At 63.9% G+C, this 15,679-nt stretch overlaps 1 protein-coding gene across 1 annotated transcript; it reads right to left on the bottom strand.

Annotated features, from left to right (window-relative positions):
- Positions 1-260: 260 nt before the first annotated feature.
- SREBF1 (sterol regulatory element binding transcription factor 1) lies at positions 261-11,706 on the bottom strand. The gene is made up of 19 exons (XM_065850545.2): positions 11,428-11,706; positions 8,029-8,403; positions 7,717-7,889; positions 7,506-7,646; positions 6,670-6,888; positions 6,467-6,581; positions 6,163-6,374; positions 5,435-5,639; positions 4,709-4,893; positions 4,033-4,294; positions 3,791-3,957; positions 3,544-3,712; positions 3,353-3,461; positions 3,168-3,277; positions 2,940-3,072; positions 2,689-2,851; positions 2,263-2,448; positions 2,073-2,184; positions 261-1,324 (listed from the first exon to the last, which is right to left on the bottom strand). The coding sequence occupies exons 1-19, from the start codon at positions 11,531-11,533 to the stop codon at positions 1,101-1,103; spliced, it is 3,366 nt and encodes a 1,121-aa protein (XP_065706617.2). The 5' UTR covers positions 11,534-11,706; the 3' UTR covers positions 261-1,100.
- Between the last annotated feature and the right edge of the window lie 3,973 nt (positions 11,707-15,679).

Genomic DNA, 15,679 nt, shown 5'->3' with positions numbered 1-15,679 from the left:
CCAGCCCCTGGCTGGCCCATTGTCCCCAGGTGCCACCAGCACCAAGGGTCTGGCTGGGGGACAGCACCCCCAGCTCATCCTGGGGTAAGGAGGGTGCGTTGGAGTCCCTTGGCACCCAGTGTCCCTGTCACCATTGTCTCCCCCATCCTGTGCAGCCCTCTCATGCGGGATGAAGGCAGGACCCACAGCCTGGGGGGGGGTCCCCTTGCCTTAACCAAGTTCTGTGTCTGTCCCCACCCCCCCAGTCCAGCACACACCGGTATAAATAATCAGCTTTAATTGTCTGTACAAAACTCTCCAACTATGAAAATACCGTTTAAAAAGGCAAGGCGGGGGGGGGATAGGGTAGGGTGAGGGGCTATATACAAAGAAGAGGGGGTGCAGCAAAGGGACAGGGACACCCACCAGCCCCCTGGAAGCCCTGTGTCACCTGCCATCCCTTCTCCAAAAGCGCTCAGGGCTGGCCGTGCCTGGGGGTGGTGGCAGCGCCTAACTGGGGATACTGGTCAGTGCTGGAGAGGGGGAAGGACAGGCCGGGGGGGCACAGTGGGGGCGAGGGCCCTTGGCTACCACCATGGGGACAAACCTCCTCCCCCTGCAATGACGGCAATGCCAAGGCACCCCAACCCACCCTGTGGGACCCACGGGGGACCGGGCAGGGACACCAGGAGAGGGGGGTGAGGACAGGATTCTACCTTGTGCCAGGGCACCGGATGGCACTGGGGCCAGGCTGGTCAAGCATCCCAGCGCCATGCAATACTGCGACAGTGTCACTAGAGGTCCCCACGTCCCGTCACCAAAGCAGGCTGGGGACAGGGACTGAGCCATGGGGTGGCCGAGCCCACCCGGAGTGCCCCACACCTGGCTGTCCCACCCCGGGAATCCCCACAGCTGCCACCGGTGTCACTGGGCATCCCCCTACCCAGCCCCAACCGCCCACCCCCTCACCTTAAAAACTGCTCCCCAAACACCATCCCGCAGAAGGGGCTCCCCTCCTGGGGGAAACTGAGGCACGCTCCTCTACGCCACCCCATTCCCCACATCCCAGAACCAGGGAGGGGCTGGCGGGGGGGCTGGCAGCGTGCCCCCTCCCTCCCCAGCTAGCCCGATGTGACGGTGGTGCCGCTGCCCAACTTGATGATCATCTGCTGGCAGTCGTGCAGCGTCCGCTTGTCCCCCAGCTTCTCCAGGGTGCGAGCGGCCTCGGCCAACATGCCCACGCGCTGGCCCGGCCCCGAGAGGAAGCCAGGGGGGAGGTGGCAGCAGGCCAGGAGCAGGGCCTCGGCGTGTTCCCGCGGCGTGGGGTGGCTCTCGGGTGCACCGGCTGCAAAGCAGGGAGAATAGAATCATAGAACAGGTTGGGTTGAAGGGACCTTCCCAGCTCCCCCAGTGCCACCCCTGCCATGAGCAGGGACATCTTCACCAGCTCAGGTTGCTCGGAGCCCCGTCCAGCCTGGCCTGGGATGTCTCCAGGGATGGTTCATCCACCACCTCTCTGGGAACCTGGGCCAGGCTCTCATCACCCTCAGCGTAAAGAATTTCTTCCTCGTGTCCAGCCTGACTCTCCCCTCCTCTAGTTTAAAACCATCACCCCTTGTTCTATCACAACAGATACTGCTAAAAAGTCTGTCCCCGTCTTTCTTTTTGGCTCCTTTTAAGTACAGAAAGGCCACAATAAGGTCTCCCCGAGGCCTTCTCTTCTCCAGCTGAACACCCCAACTCTCCCAGCCTGTCCTCCCAGCAGAGCAGTTCCAGTTTCAGATCATTCCTGTGGCTCCTCTGGCCCCTCTCCAACAAGCTCATGTGTGTCTTGTGCTGAGGACCCAGAGCTGGACCAGCACTGCAGGGGGGTCTCACCAGAGTAGAGAGTGGGTGTCAGCCCCAAGGGTGCCACTGGAAGCCACCCACCCTCCCTTGGGTGCTCTGGCAGGGTGACACGGCCATTCATTCACCCCAGAGCAGGTGCCACCACCAAACCCTCCGCATTCCATGACCTGGGGTGATGCGGGTGGGGAGTGGGGTGTCCTCAGGGTGTGGGGTGGCCAGGGGGGATCTCCTACCCCATGTCCCACCTGTTTTGCTGCCTTGCACCCCTCTCCTGCGCAGGCTGCGGTCCAGCAGCTGGTGAGTCCTTGTGGGGCTGGCCCGGGCCATGAGCCTGGCGGTGGCTTCATGCAGGAACACCTGGAGAGGTGGGGACAGTGAGCGCAGCCAGGGGCAGGGGATGAAGGGACCCACCAGGACGAGAGGTGAGGGGCTCACCCGGCGCATGGCGGGGCGCAGGGTCTGGGCCAGGCGCCGCAGGCTGCTGAGGTCCTGCTGGAAGCCGCGGAGCTCGAGGGCGGACGCCTGGTAGAGGCAGCTGCGCTGCTGGCTGGCACCCATCTGCTGCTGCCACAGGTTGGTGCGGGTGACCAGGAGCAGGTCACACAGCAGGAGCTGGACCACCTGGGTGGGACAAGGGGAGCTGGGTGACCGGGGGCACGGACGGACAGACGGATGGTGAGATGGCTGAGGAGGTCCCTGCGGGCAGGCGTTGCTGCACGGGGCCCCCGCCGGGCTGCATGGCAGGGGCATTGCACTCCCAGTCTGACACATGCAATGCAACTACAATGCACCCCAGCGAGGGCCAGGGGCACCTCCCGCGAGGTCTGGGTGGCCATGTTGTCCCCCCCCGTGGCAGCTCACCTTGTCAATGGTGCCCTTGGGGGGGCTGCCGAGCTCCAGGCTCTCCCGCAGGCAGCTGCTGGCCTTCTCGCAGTGGCTCAGGCTGGCCTGGCTCCCGTCCTGCTTGCTCAGCATGGCCCGGACGGCACGGAAGGCGTGCAGGGCAGCGCGGGGCAGGGGCTTCCTGCAAGGCGGGGGACACGGTCACTGCAGACCCCTTGCTGGGAACAGTTGTGTCACCCCTGCCCGTCCCTGATGTCCCCAGCACTCACTCAGAGCTCTGCAGCACCCGGGGCATGGTTTCCACTAGCGGGTACAGCCGCTCGGCCCCCTCCTCATCTCCACGTAGCCAGTGAATAACTGTGCCGATGATGGATGCCCACCACTTGGACACGGGGTCGGTGCCTGCAGGGCAGGAGGGAAACGAGTGCATGTTCATCAACCCCATGGCCCCACACACCAAGTGTCTCTGGGGGGACGGGGGGACACACCAGCCTCACCTGTGACACCTGCCAAACCAGAGCTGATGGAGGGCGTGGGACCGGGCTCACCACTGACATCGGAGCAGCCGTTGAGGAGCTGGAGATACTCAAGTGCGTCGGAGAAGCGCCTGCGGGGAGAAGGGCTGTGAGTGGGGCCAGCCCCACACTGGGCAGACGGAGCAGGGTGCGCACCCAGCACTTACCCCTCTCCCTGGGCAGCGGGACGGCCGGGCTCGGGCATGGCCACGCAACACAGAGCCTTCTCCAGGAGGTGCTCACGGAAGAGCTGGGTCACCTGTGCCATTGGGTCCACTGCGGCACAGAAGGATGGTGAGCGGGCATGCCCGCACCCCAAAAATGGGGGAATGGGGGTATCAGGGTGGCAGGGTGTTACCTGGGTTGCCAGCGGAGCTGTAGATGGTCTCCCTTGGGACACCCTTGACAGCCCAGTCCCCATCCACGAAGAAGCGGTGGCCCAAGGGGTGGCAGAGCCACTGCATAGCGGGGGGCACAGCCCCACCATGGGACAGGGCCACGCGCCGGGCGCTGCAGAGGAAGGGGCGCTGGGGGGAGAGTGAGAGGTCAGGGGGGGACCCACCGGACCCTCCACACCATGGTGATGGGGGCTGCCCCGCACTTACAGCCAAGAAGTGGAAGCAGCGGTGCAGGCTGGCCTTGATCCGCAGGGCGGCCGCCACATAGATCTCGGCCAGGGTGGCCACGGAGACGGCGTCGCCGGCACACTCGGCCAGGTTGACGGCGCTCAGTGCCAGGTTGATGGCCAACAGGTGTCCCCCCGCCTGCTTCCCTGCGGGGATGGGGGGGTGAGGGAGACGCAGGGCATGGGGCCCCGTGCCCAGCCCCCCACGGTGCGGGGCCGTACCGGTGAGCTGCAGCTGGTGCAGGCGGTGGTACGCCATGGCGGCATCGCGGGCGCTCTGCCGGACGTGGTCAGCGGGCGGGGGGTCACGGCGCAGCCCCCCGGCGCGGGCGGCCAGCCAGCGGCCCACCCAGAGGCGCTGGAGCAGGTGGCGCAGCAGTGTCCAGAGCAGGCTGCAGGCCAGGTCCCCGTGGGACGCGGGTAACGGCCGCCCCAGCGCCGCCAGTGCCGTCCGCAGGTGCTGAGCCCCCTGCGCAAAGTCGCCCTGCGCCCAGGGACAGCCGGTGAGTGCGGGGAGCACAACCAATGAGAGGGGGCTGGAGCTTTTTGGGGAAAGGGGTGGGGTTACACAGAGGTGGGGCAAGGTGTGATGGGTGGGGGGAGGTTAGAGGGGTGGGTGGGGCTAGTCCAGGTGGAAGGGGTGGGGCAGGTGGGTGGGGCACCTTGTGCTCCTGGGGTGTCAGGGTGGGGCCAGATAGGCTGAGCTTAGTGCAGGTGGGTGGGGCTACAGCAGGTGGAAGATGTAGGGTGGGGTCAGGTGGGCGGGGCTGATGGAAGGGGGGGGGGTACTGTGAAATGGGTGGGGCTAACCCTGAGAGCAGGTGCTGGGACAGGTGGGATCAAATGGGGCGTGGCCATGGTGGGTGGGGCAGGTGACATCGTGCAGGGTGTGGCTTACCCGGTCCAGGTCCAGGTCTGCCTGCCGGCGGTGGCGCCAGAAGAGGACGGAGGCCTCAGAGTGTGGCCGTGTGACAGGCTCCCCGAAGACGAAGAGCCGCACCACCGCCCCCAGCACCAGTGCTGCATTCAGCGCCCAGAAGGCCAGCGTGGGCCACAGCCACTGTGACCACCCCCACGGCTCCTCTGCATGGGGAGGGGGTCAGTGCCACCCTGCTGCCACCATCTTGTGCCCACCTTGAGGTCTCATTCCCGGTGGCCTTCACTCCGTGCCCAGCCCAAGAACCTCCACCCAATGGTGTCCACTGCAATGGTGTCCATCCCAACAGCCTCCACCCAATGGCCTCTGCCCTGTATCCACCCCAGCATCCTCCACTCTGATCATCTCCAGCCTCAGACCTACCCCAAGCCCACCTCCTGATGGCCTTCACCCCATGCTCACCCCAACAGCCTCCCCGTGATGGGCTCCACCGCAACAGCCTCAACCCAAGTAGCCCCCACCACACACCCACCCCAACATCCTGCACCCCGACGGTCTTCATCTCAACAGCCTCTAGCCCAATGCCCACCCCGAGAGCCTCCATCCCAATGGTCTTTGCCCCATGCCCACCTTGACAGCCTCCACCCCAGTGGCCTCCACCCTGTGCCCACTCCAACAACCAGAACCCTGACAGCCTCCATCCCAACATCCTGCACCCAAGAGCCCCCACCCCATGCCAGAGCTTACCCACGGTGCCAGATTCAGCCATGATGTTCCTGCTGGTGCCAATGGTGCCCAGGCTCCCCACAGGAGCTGGGGCACCAGAGCCCCGGAGGAGGGAGGCCAGGGGGTTGAAGGAGAGGCAGACGAAGACAAAGGCACAGAGGGCCATGCGGGAGCGGTCCAGCATGCCCTGGCTGCTGGGTGAGGGTGGCGGGTGCTCCTGCTTCACCTGTGTGGGCAGAGATGCTGTGAGCCCCAGGGCATGGGGCACAGACACGGGGTGTGGTGATGGGGTGTGGGCATGGGATATAGGGCATGGGTTATAGGATGTGGGGATGGGATACAGGGCATGGGACAGAGGGCACAGGCATGGGACACAGGGCACAGGCATGGGATATCAGGCATGGCGTACAGGGCATGGGTTATAAGGCATGGAATATAGGGCACAGGTACAAGAGATAGGGCATGAGATATGGGGCATGGGGTATACAGCATGGGCATGGAGAGCAGAGTACGGATATGGGGCGCAGAGCACAGCGCACAGACACGGGACAGGGGTGCAGCACCCCACTGTCTCCCAGAATGCCCCCGCACCCCTCCCTCCAGCCCCAAATTGGGTGAGGAGCAGCCTCAGGGAGCTAGACCGGGGCTCTCGGCTCCTTTCCCCATTTGGTGCATTTTGTTCTTGGCATCCTGGCATTAAACAGTAGAACCCCTGCCCCACTCAGGACCCCCCAGCAGCCCGCCCACACCTTGCCGTGGTCGCAGAGGGGACTGTCGGGCTCCGAGTCGCTGCTGCTGTTGCTGCTGCCCCCACTGAGCGAGAGCGGGCTGCTGTGGGACGGCGAGCCCACGTCAGACGGTGGCGGCGTCAGCATCTCCATCACCTCTGCCTTTGCCACCTCCATGGGGGTCTCTGCCTTGGTCCCCCCACTGACAGAGGCCACCAGGTCCTTCAGGGACTCTGCAGGGAGTACAGCAGGGTTAGGGATGCTGTGGGGGGTAGAGCAGCCCCATGGCTGAGCCCCCCCCCGTGAGACTTTCCCTTCCACTCACGGTTCTTCTGCACAGCCATCTTCAGGGTAAGGTTCTCTTGCTTCAGCTTCTGGTTGCTCTGTTGCAGGAAGCGGATGTACTCAATCGCCTTCCTCAGGACTGCTGACTTGTTGAGCTGCCGGTGGACAGGAACGGCTCAGCCCAAAACTGGGTGAAGCCCCCCCATCTTGTATGCCCCTGCCCCAGCACCCCTGGGCTCCCACCTTGGCCTCGGTGCCCACCACCAGGTCTTTGAGCTCCACGATCTTGTCATTGATGGAGGAGCGGTAGCGTTTCTCAATGGCGTTGTGCGCTGTCCGCTTCTCGCCCCTGCCCTGCACCAGCATGGGCTTCCCGCTGGGCGCCAGCCGGTTGATGGGCAGCTTCTCGGTGTCCACCACCACCGGCACTGTGGCCAGGATGGTCCCTCCGCTCACCAGCGCCTGTGGTGATGCAAGGTGGCATCAGTGTGGTGCACAGAATCATTTTGGTTGGAAAAGACCCTTGAGATCATCGAGTCCAACCATTAACCCACCCCTGGCACTGCCCCATGTCCCTGAGAACCTCATCTCTGTCTGTCCAACCCTCCAGGGATGGTGACTCCAGCACTGCCCTGGGCAGCCTGTTCCAATGCCCCACAGCCCTTTGGGGAAGAAATTGTTCCCCAGATCCAACTTCAACTTCCCCTGGCGCAACTTGAGGCCGTTTCCTCTGCTCCTGGCGCTTGTTCCTGGGGAGCAGAGCCCGACCCCCCTGGCTCCAAGCTCCTTTCAGGCAGTTCAGAGATCAGAAGGTCTCCCCTCAGCTCCTGTTCTCCAGCTGAACCCCCCAGGTCCCTCAGCCGCTCCCATCACACTTGTGCTCCAGCCCCTCACCAGCTCCGTTCCCTTCTCTGAACTCGCTCAGCACCTCAAGAGCTTTCTTGGCATGAGGGGCCCAAAACTGCCCCAGGACGCAAGGTTTGGTTTCACCAGCATCCAGTCCAGGGGCACAGTCACTGCTCTGGTCCCTGGCCCTGGAGCATCCCCCCACCCCGGAGCTCCCCGGCTGTGGGACGTACCGGCACCTGCAGCGTGGTGGCCGAGCCACTGACGCTGGTGGCCAGGGAGGTGGTGTTGGAAGTCTTGGCACTGCCAGCGTCCGTCTTGACAGCTGCCAGCAGCAGGGAGTCAGCCTTGATGAAATGGGGCTGCAGCAGGACCTGGAGGGCCAGGGGTGTCAGTGGGAATGGGGGGACACTAGGACCCCCCCACCCCTGGCCCCAGGCTTACCGGCACTGGCTGGATCTGGGGCGAGACGGGCTGTGGGGTGGAGGTGGCAGGGGCCAGGAGCTGCTGGGGTGCCACGCTCTGCACGGGGGCCGGCAGTGACACCGGCTGGCTTGGCTGCGGGGGGGCAGGCAGGGGACTTGGCAGGGGCTGCCCCGCACCCCCAGGCTGCACGGCTGGACATGGAGCAGAGGACAATGTCACCAGACCCTCCCAGCACCAGCCCACCCCACACACCCCCATCCCACAGGGGCGCATCCCCCCCTCCAGAGAGAACCCCTCACAACAACCCTCCCTGTACCCCCAAATCCTCACCAGAGAAGCCGTGCTGGTTCTGGTAGCCCACCAAGGGCTGGGAGCTGAACTGGCTGGGGGTCGCAGGGACGAAGCTGGGGGCCAGCAGGACCCCAGGCTGGGCCTGGCTGCTGGGCACGGCCGCCTCCTCCTTCACACCCGGGGCCGGCGTCGGCAGCACCGGGGGCTGCGGGGCGAAGGGCGGCATCCCAGGGGGACCCGAGTAGACGCTGCCGGTGGGGGCGGCGGGGGGCGGTTTGCTGGGTCCCAGGAAGGTGCTGTGGGTGCCCGGAGCCGGGGTGGGCCTGGGGGGCACAGCGTTGTCCAGGGCACCGAACGGCAAGTCAAATAGCCCTGAGAAGTCATTGTCTGGTGTGTTGATCAGCTGGAGCATGTCTGCAAAACAGGCCCCCCCCACCATGCTGTCAGTAGCTGCCCTGGCCCCATACCTCCCACAGCGCCCCCAAAGCTGACCCCATGCTGCCCACCCCATAGCTCAGCACTTTGGGGAAGGATCCCCGTAACCCAGGGGAAAAATTCCTTGAAAGCCCAGGAATCTGCTCTGTCTTGTTCTTCAGATCCCCTGCCAGTGGGGAAACTGAGGCACGGTGCTTGCAATGGTGGTGCCAGAATCTGGCCACCAGCATTCAGAGGTTTCCAGCTTGATCTGGGGGCAGATCTCAGCCAGTTTCTGAGGTCCAGGGGGGTGGAGAAGGGCTTGTGCCAGCTCATTCATTTGTCATAGACTACAAACCCTCCAAGCCTCAAAACAGCCCCTGTATTAGGGTGAGGGGGTGCTGGGGCTGGGACAGAGGGGCTGGCACAGCCGGGACGTGCCAGGAGTGCTGGTCACAGCACCCACCTGGAGGCCAGCTGGGCAAGCGCAGGGTTAAATGGTGCTGGGCTGGGGCACTCTATCCTGCTCCATGTCCCCATCAACGCACCAGCCCCCACACACACTGGGGTGTCATGAGGTGTCCCCACGGAGGCGCCCTGGAATGCCCCTGGTGTGGTACCCCCAAGTGCACCCCCCCAGGATTCCTCCGTAAGCTGCACAGTCCCTGGACACCCCCTGGGGTGCAGGCACCCCAAAAGGGGCCACGGCAGTGACTCCAAGGGCGGGGAGGAGGAGGATGGTGATGAGAGGGAGCCTTCAAAGGTGCACCCCATGTCGGTGGGTGGGGGTTCCCAGGGGTGGGCTGTGTCCCCCGCTCAGCCCCGTAGCGAGGCAGCAGGATATTTTAAAGCCATGTTCTCGCCTCCTCCGCGCCGCCCTCCCCGCCGCTGCCCGCGCCAGGCCTGGAGCGATGCCAGCGATGGGGTGATGCGACTCCGCCAATCGCCGCCCGCCGCCCCCAGACAGCCCTGCGGTCGTGCCAAGGTGAGCCCGGCCTGGGGTTACTGCCGGGCACCCTGTCGGCACCCGCTGGCGGTTACTCAGGGTCAGTCGGCGTTAACCCCTTCACCCAGTTCCCCCTGACCCCTCACATCCAGCCCCGTGTCCATTCAGCCCAACGTGATGCTCCTCACTCGATAATGCCCAGCACCTGGAGACGCCCCCACAAGGACCGGGGTCTTTGTGCAGCCCCCAAGACATCAAACCCTTGGTACTCCTCTCTATGCAGGTGCGGTTTCTCCCACGGGGGCTCCCAGCCTCATCCGCCCCCTGCTGAAGAGACCCCCAAAACTCCCTCATGGTCCAGGGGCAAGAGAGCAAAATTTGGGGGTGTAAGGAGGGGGTGGCTCCATCCTGGACCCCTCTTCCTTCTACCCAGCCCTGGGGGTGGGCACAGCTCTCCCAGTGCCTACGGGATATTTCTATCCCTGACACCCGCTGCCACCCACACCTTTGGCATGACAGGGGCACCTGGGGGTGTCATAGCTGCCCCCACCCTGCTGCTTCAGGCTGTGGGGTCCCGTGGGGCAGACCACATGGCTGTGGGTTCTGGCAGGGTGGCCATAGGGCACCTGTATCGCTGGCTGCACATCCCACAGCCACACCAGGGTGGGCACGGGGACAAGGGGACAACCTGTGGTCAGCTGGGGACCGGTGGTAAACCCACGGAGAACCACGGGGAACCAGGGAGCATGAGGTGGCCTGGATGGCTATGATGCAAAGGACCGTGGCAAAACACCCTCACCCCACACGGCCGGTCCACACTGGGCACTACTCAGCCCTGGCGAGGGTCCCAGAGGACCCAAAGTGACATGGGCACAGCTCCAGAGCACCGCTCCCGCCTGCCGCTGCCATCCTTCCCATGACAAAACCACACCGGGGACAGCCGGGTGGCATCTGGATCTGCCCTGATCCATCCCGAGTGCAGCTGGGATGAGCCTTCAGCCCTGAGATGCCACCTCCTTCCCAGTTGCCAGAGGACATATGGCTCCAGGCACCACCAGCCCGCCTTGCCGCATGCTCCACCGGCTCTGCCAGTCCGCGCCATGCGGCGCGGACTGGCAGAGCCGGTGGAGCATGCGGCAAGGCGGGCACAGGGCTGCGAAACCCAATTTTTGGTTAAAGCCATGGTAATGTTGTGCTTGGCTTCAGTAAGACTTCAGTGGCATGGTGGTGGGCAGCGGGTCCCCTTGGCACTAGGGAGTGGGTCCCCTTGGGGAACGTGGTCCCCTTGGCAGCATCCCCACCCCACAGACTCCCAACTTGTGGGTGCTGTTGGGTCCCAGCCCCAGGGATGCTCCGCTCAGCCCTGGGGCCGGTGTTAGAGCCTTTTCCCATCCCCCATCCCGGTTGGGTGGCTCGGGGAACCCAGGCGTCCTGGAGGGAACGACCGGGAGTAACCCCGGCGGTGACGTCACTAAGGGGGCGGGGCGAAAGGCGACACGATGCTGCGGTCGGTAGGGGCCCCGTCGGGGCTGTCCCGGCACCTCCAGCTCGGGGGTCCCGGTGTCCTGCTCCCCACACCGCCCCTGCGGGACTCTGCTCTTCCCCGAGCCCCCGCCATGAACAGGCTCCGGTATCGGAGCCGGCCCGAACCGCACGCCCTGTGCCGACCCCGCGCTTCAGCAGCTCGGTGTACCCCCCACACCGGGCCCGGCACCGAGCCCGGTCTCTCTGGCTGTGTCCCGGTGCGCCGGCCGTGTACCGAGCCCGCTCCCTCCAGCCCAGCCATGCACCGTGTCCGTCTGCGCACCAGAGCCCCGGTTGTGCACCGAATCCCGGGTATGCACCGAACCCGCTCCCGCCGACCATGCACCGAGCTCCGGTTGTGCACCGAACCCCGGTTATGCACCGAGCCCGCTCCCCCGGGCCATGTCCCAGTCCGCGGTTCCCTGATCATGCACCGAGCCTGCTCTCTCCAGCTCCAGCCATGCACCGAGCGCCGGCATCGCACCGAGCCCATCCCCCGGCCGTGCACCGAGCTCCGGTTACACCCCCAGCCCGCTCCCCGGGTCGGGACGCACCGTCGATGTCGCTGAGCAGGGCCGTGTCGATGTCGCTGGCCCCGGAGAGGCCGAGGGACGGCGTCAGCCCTTCCAGGGCCGCGTCGTCGAAGGCGAGAGCGCTCATCCCGGCGGCGGCGGCGGCTCCCGGGCTGCGGCGGCTCTAGGAGCTGCGGGGCCGCCCGCCCGCACCCGCCATGGCCGCGTTGGCCCGGGGAAAGGGAGGAAGGGGACGAGCCGCCAACTTGCTCCCGCGAACCGTGCCCAGACCTGCTACCGGGCAGGGGAGGGAAGGAGGGAGGGGTGGAGGCGGATCCGCCGCCGCGTCCCGCCCCGCCACCGCCTCCCCGCCCCGCAACCGCCGGCGCCGGGACCCGCCGGCCCGTTTTACCGCGCCGGGACCCCCGGGGACTCCGAGCGGGTACCCCGGGCGGGGACCCCAGGCTGCAGCGGGCAGGGACCTGGTGCAGCAGGAACGGAGCAGGGAGCAAGGGAGGCTGCAGCCCCTGAGCAGGCAGCAGTCCCTGGGAAAGTCACCGAGCCCAGGGGACAGTCACTGAGCCCTGGGAACGCTCACCAAGCCCTTGAGACAGGCACCAGCCCCTGGGGACAGGCACCAAATACCTGGGCTGGGCTCTAAGTACCTCGGCTGGGCACTGAATACCAATTAGCCCCAGATCAGGACACAAGTGGGAGCAGGCAGGTGGGCAGTGTGGGGAGAAGGTGGTGGCCATGGCTGCAGAAGCCTCCAGCTCGTGGAGGCCACATGCTGGTGTGAGCTTGGGCCACCGTGTCACCTCTCGAGGCTACTGCAGTTCTCAGTGCTGAGGCAGCTGCGAACATCTGCCTTCCCCCTCCAGCTGCAGGGTCTGGGGCACGTCCCAGCACCACTGCCCGACCATGGGATGTCCCAGGTGGGGAGAAGCTCCCGTGACCCCAGTTAGAAGATGCCCAAGGGCTGATTCTGCCCTATGAGCACCTTCCCCTGTACCATGAACTGTGGGAACCAGGAAAACCACTGGTGCCACTGGGGTCAGCCCCATGGCTGCCCATGGGGTGGGTCTCAGCGTGTGGGTCTTGCCTTGCAGCACTGTGTGGTTTGTCTTACTGCTGGGAATAATTCGGGAAAAGAAAATGTGCTGCAACTTGGCCATCTGAAAGTTCGCCCTTTCGTCTTCCGCGCCACTGAGTGCGATCTGAGGCTACCTGTGAATTAATTAAATGTGGCTGCACCATCAAAACCTCCCCCCTCAGCCTCACCAGTTCCCATGTGATGACACACTGGGCACCCCTGTGCAATATGGGGACCCCCTGCTTGGCACGGGGCACCCTGGTGTGGCATGGAGCACACTGGGGATGCAGCAGAGCACATGGCATGTGGCACAGCCACGCTGCACAGCCCTGACACAGCCCTGACAGAGTCCCCTCTGCACCCTCACCCCACTCAAGCTGGGGACACTGACCCGTGCCCCAGCTGGGGACGAGCCCAGGGAGTCCTGGCTCAGCTCCATGCCAACGTCTGGGGCAGCGTCACCTGCACACAGGTCACTGGCACCCGCTGGGACATCGCTCACCCGCAGTGAACTGTACTAAAGAGAAAAACCTTTGAGAGATCCACCACCGCTCATGGGGTGTGCAGGGGGCCTTATGCTTTCCCCCACATTTTTATTGGGGTCAGCGAGGAGAAGCTGGGCTGCATGGCAGTGGGAGGTTTCCCTTCGCTTTCAGGAAAGCCCCTGCAGAATTCTGTCCGTGTGCTGCAGGAGGAGAGGGCAGGTTTCCAGGGCTGGGGACACGGATGTGCCGTGGCCCTGTGAGGCTTTAGGGCAGCCTGGCGTGAATGTGAGGGCCACACGTAGCTAATAACCCACGCGAGACCCAGGACACAGCTTTCCCTGTGAGACATGGAGGGTACAAAATCACACACATAAACACATTCTTATTTTTGCACAAGCTGCAGGCAAAGCCAGATTTTGCAGGACTCCCCCACAGCCAGAGGGGATGCGCACCCCGGGACCCACACACGGTGCTTTCCCCTGCTCCGGGGGACCAAAGCAAACAAGCAGCATCCTCTGTGCAACTGTGACGGATGAAGCACCCCGGTAGCTCCGTGGGATGGGGTGGGTGGGATTGGAGGCCGATGGATGCCACGCGGGGTGGGGCTCCCCGGGGTGAGCTGGGTTGCGGGGTAGGGAAAACCCCGCCCGTAGGACCAGGGCCACGCAGCCAATAAGCGTGGCGGCCCGGAGTGGAGTGATTCTGCATCACGGCTCAGGGCCCGCGATTACATCATGTCGGTCCTGCGGGGATGGCAGCGGGGCCACGTGGTTGCTCTGGAGTCGCTGAGATGTTTTCCTGAGCGCAAGGCTGGGAGGAAGCCGCAGGGATGAGACAGAAAACAAACCGGCCCCGAGATGGTTGGGCTCTGGCTGCCGAGCCGACCGGGCAGGCTCGCACGGCTGCAGCGGGCTCGGGCGGCTGCGTGGGGCTCACCGGCGGCGGGAGCATCGCCGCGAGCCGCGCTGGCACCGGCGACAAGCTCTGGGATGTGCAGAGCACAAATGCAGCACCTTGTGTGGAACATCCCCTATCCAGCCACCCCCCACAGCCCGGTGGACTCCCCCAAAAACACTGTGCCCAGACAGACGTGAGACCCCAGACATTAACCCCACGCTGAAAGCAACCCAGGGTTTCAATGACATGTCCAGCTACAGCTCTCAGCATCCCGCGTGCTCTGGGGTTTGTTTTGCTACGGCAGAACGCAGTGTTAATCATTAATTCATGTTGCAAACAGATTCAAAGCCTCTTCTCTCCTTCACTACCTGTAATTCTGCTTTGTCAGCTATCCCTTCCTGAGCCACGGCTCATGTAAACACGCAGCCGGACCCCGGCGTGCCGCACAGCACCTGCACAGGGTTTATTCACCCCGAGGTGAAATGGGAAAGGCAAACGCACGTGCAGGCACTTCCCAATCGCACTGGGATCCAAACTCGGCGCCCAGTGCTGAGAGCAATGACAAAGTGACACGTACCTTGGCCGAGGCTCAGCCCGCACCGGGCTCTGCAAACCCCCAGTCGGTTCTGGGAGCTTGAACGGTCTCTGTGGGATCCCGGGCAGGTTTGGAGTGGAGCAGCTCATCTGGGTTCCCAAACCCAAGGAAGCCACGCTCGGTCTGGGGATGCAGGTGTCACCAGCGGCTGGAGGCTGGGGGGGGCACATGTGTGAAATGTCCCCATGTGCTTGTCCTGCAGACTCTTCCCTTTGCACCCACTTTGTCCTTTGATGAGACAGTGATAACTTGGGGTCGGATCTTTACCTCATGCACACGTCGGTGCGGTGCAGCCCCCGCTCTGGCTGTCGTCCCCCTGCATAGCGCTGGAAATTCATGTTCTGGTGCTTTTTGTGTGATTTCTGCTCTGTCAGGGCAGTGGTAGCTCCACACCTTTCTCCTCAGAACCAGGCCATGAATCTACCCAAATATACCAGACACAGAGGCAGGCACATGATCTGTGTGATGGAAAACAAGCCGGGGCAGAGCCGGATTTAATGCATGGTAATCTGCAGCTCCAAGGAGGGGAAACCCATCTTTCAAGCTGTTCCACACACACACCCCCCTTCCCCAAAGCAGCTTTGAAACCACAGGCCACTAGTTTTGATCTCCACGTGCACGATGGAGGGCATCATTCTGTCAAATGTGTTCGGTTTTGGCCAAAGTAATGGCGTGTGACTTCTCCAGGGTTCCTAGATAGCTGCTTGTCCTTCTTCTCTGCCCATCACAACCATAAGTGAGGATGTTGGGGCAAATTCCTGGATGATGAGTCAGGAAAAGTCGCCCATCGCGTGGGCTGGGAATGTCACCTGCACCACAGCGCACAACAGCTCCTTACCCCTCACTTTCTAGGTCACCAAGGCAGGTGACCCAAAGTTACCCCCTGAGAACCACCTGGCAAGAAGCCCTGCAAGGGGGGCAGGTGTCCCACCAAGCACTAAGGTTGTCACCTGTGCATTAACTTCCAAAGTTGTGCCACAGCTTTAGCGTGGAATGAATTTACCAGCAGCGGCAACACGGCACCGCGCACAGCAAGACCCACGTGAAGACACCGAGAGCATCTTCCGCTGGGGACAACCCTTCTCTCGGTGACAACACCCGGTTCTCTGGCATTTGGAGGAAACCGAGGATTCCCAAAAGCCTGTGTCATGTTCTGATACCTGACGGGCACCCAACAGCAGCTGCGGAGCGAGACAGCACCTGACAGACAGCCGGACACCGTCC

This window comes from Patagioenas fasciata, chromosome 15 (genome assembly GCF_037038585.1).
Source record: "Patagioenas fasciata isolate bPatFas1 chromosome 15, bPatFas1.hap1, whole genome shotgun sequence".
NCBI classification, from domain to species: Eukaryota; Metazoa; Chordata; class Aves; order Columbiformes; family Columbidae; genus Patagioenas; species Patagioenas fasciata.
Note: the sequence above shows the minus strand (reverse complement) of the source record. Positions and strands in the feature narration are given on the sequence as shown.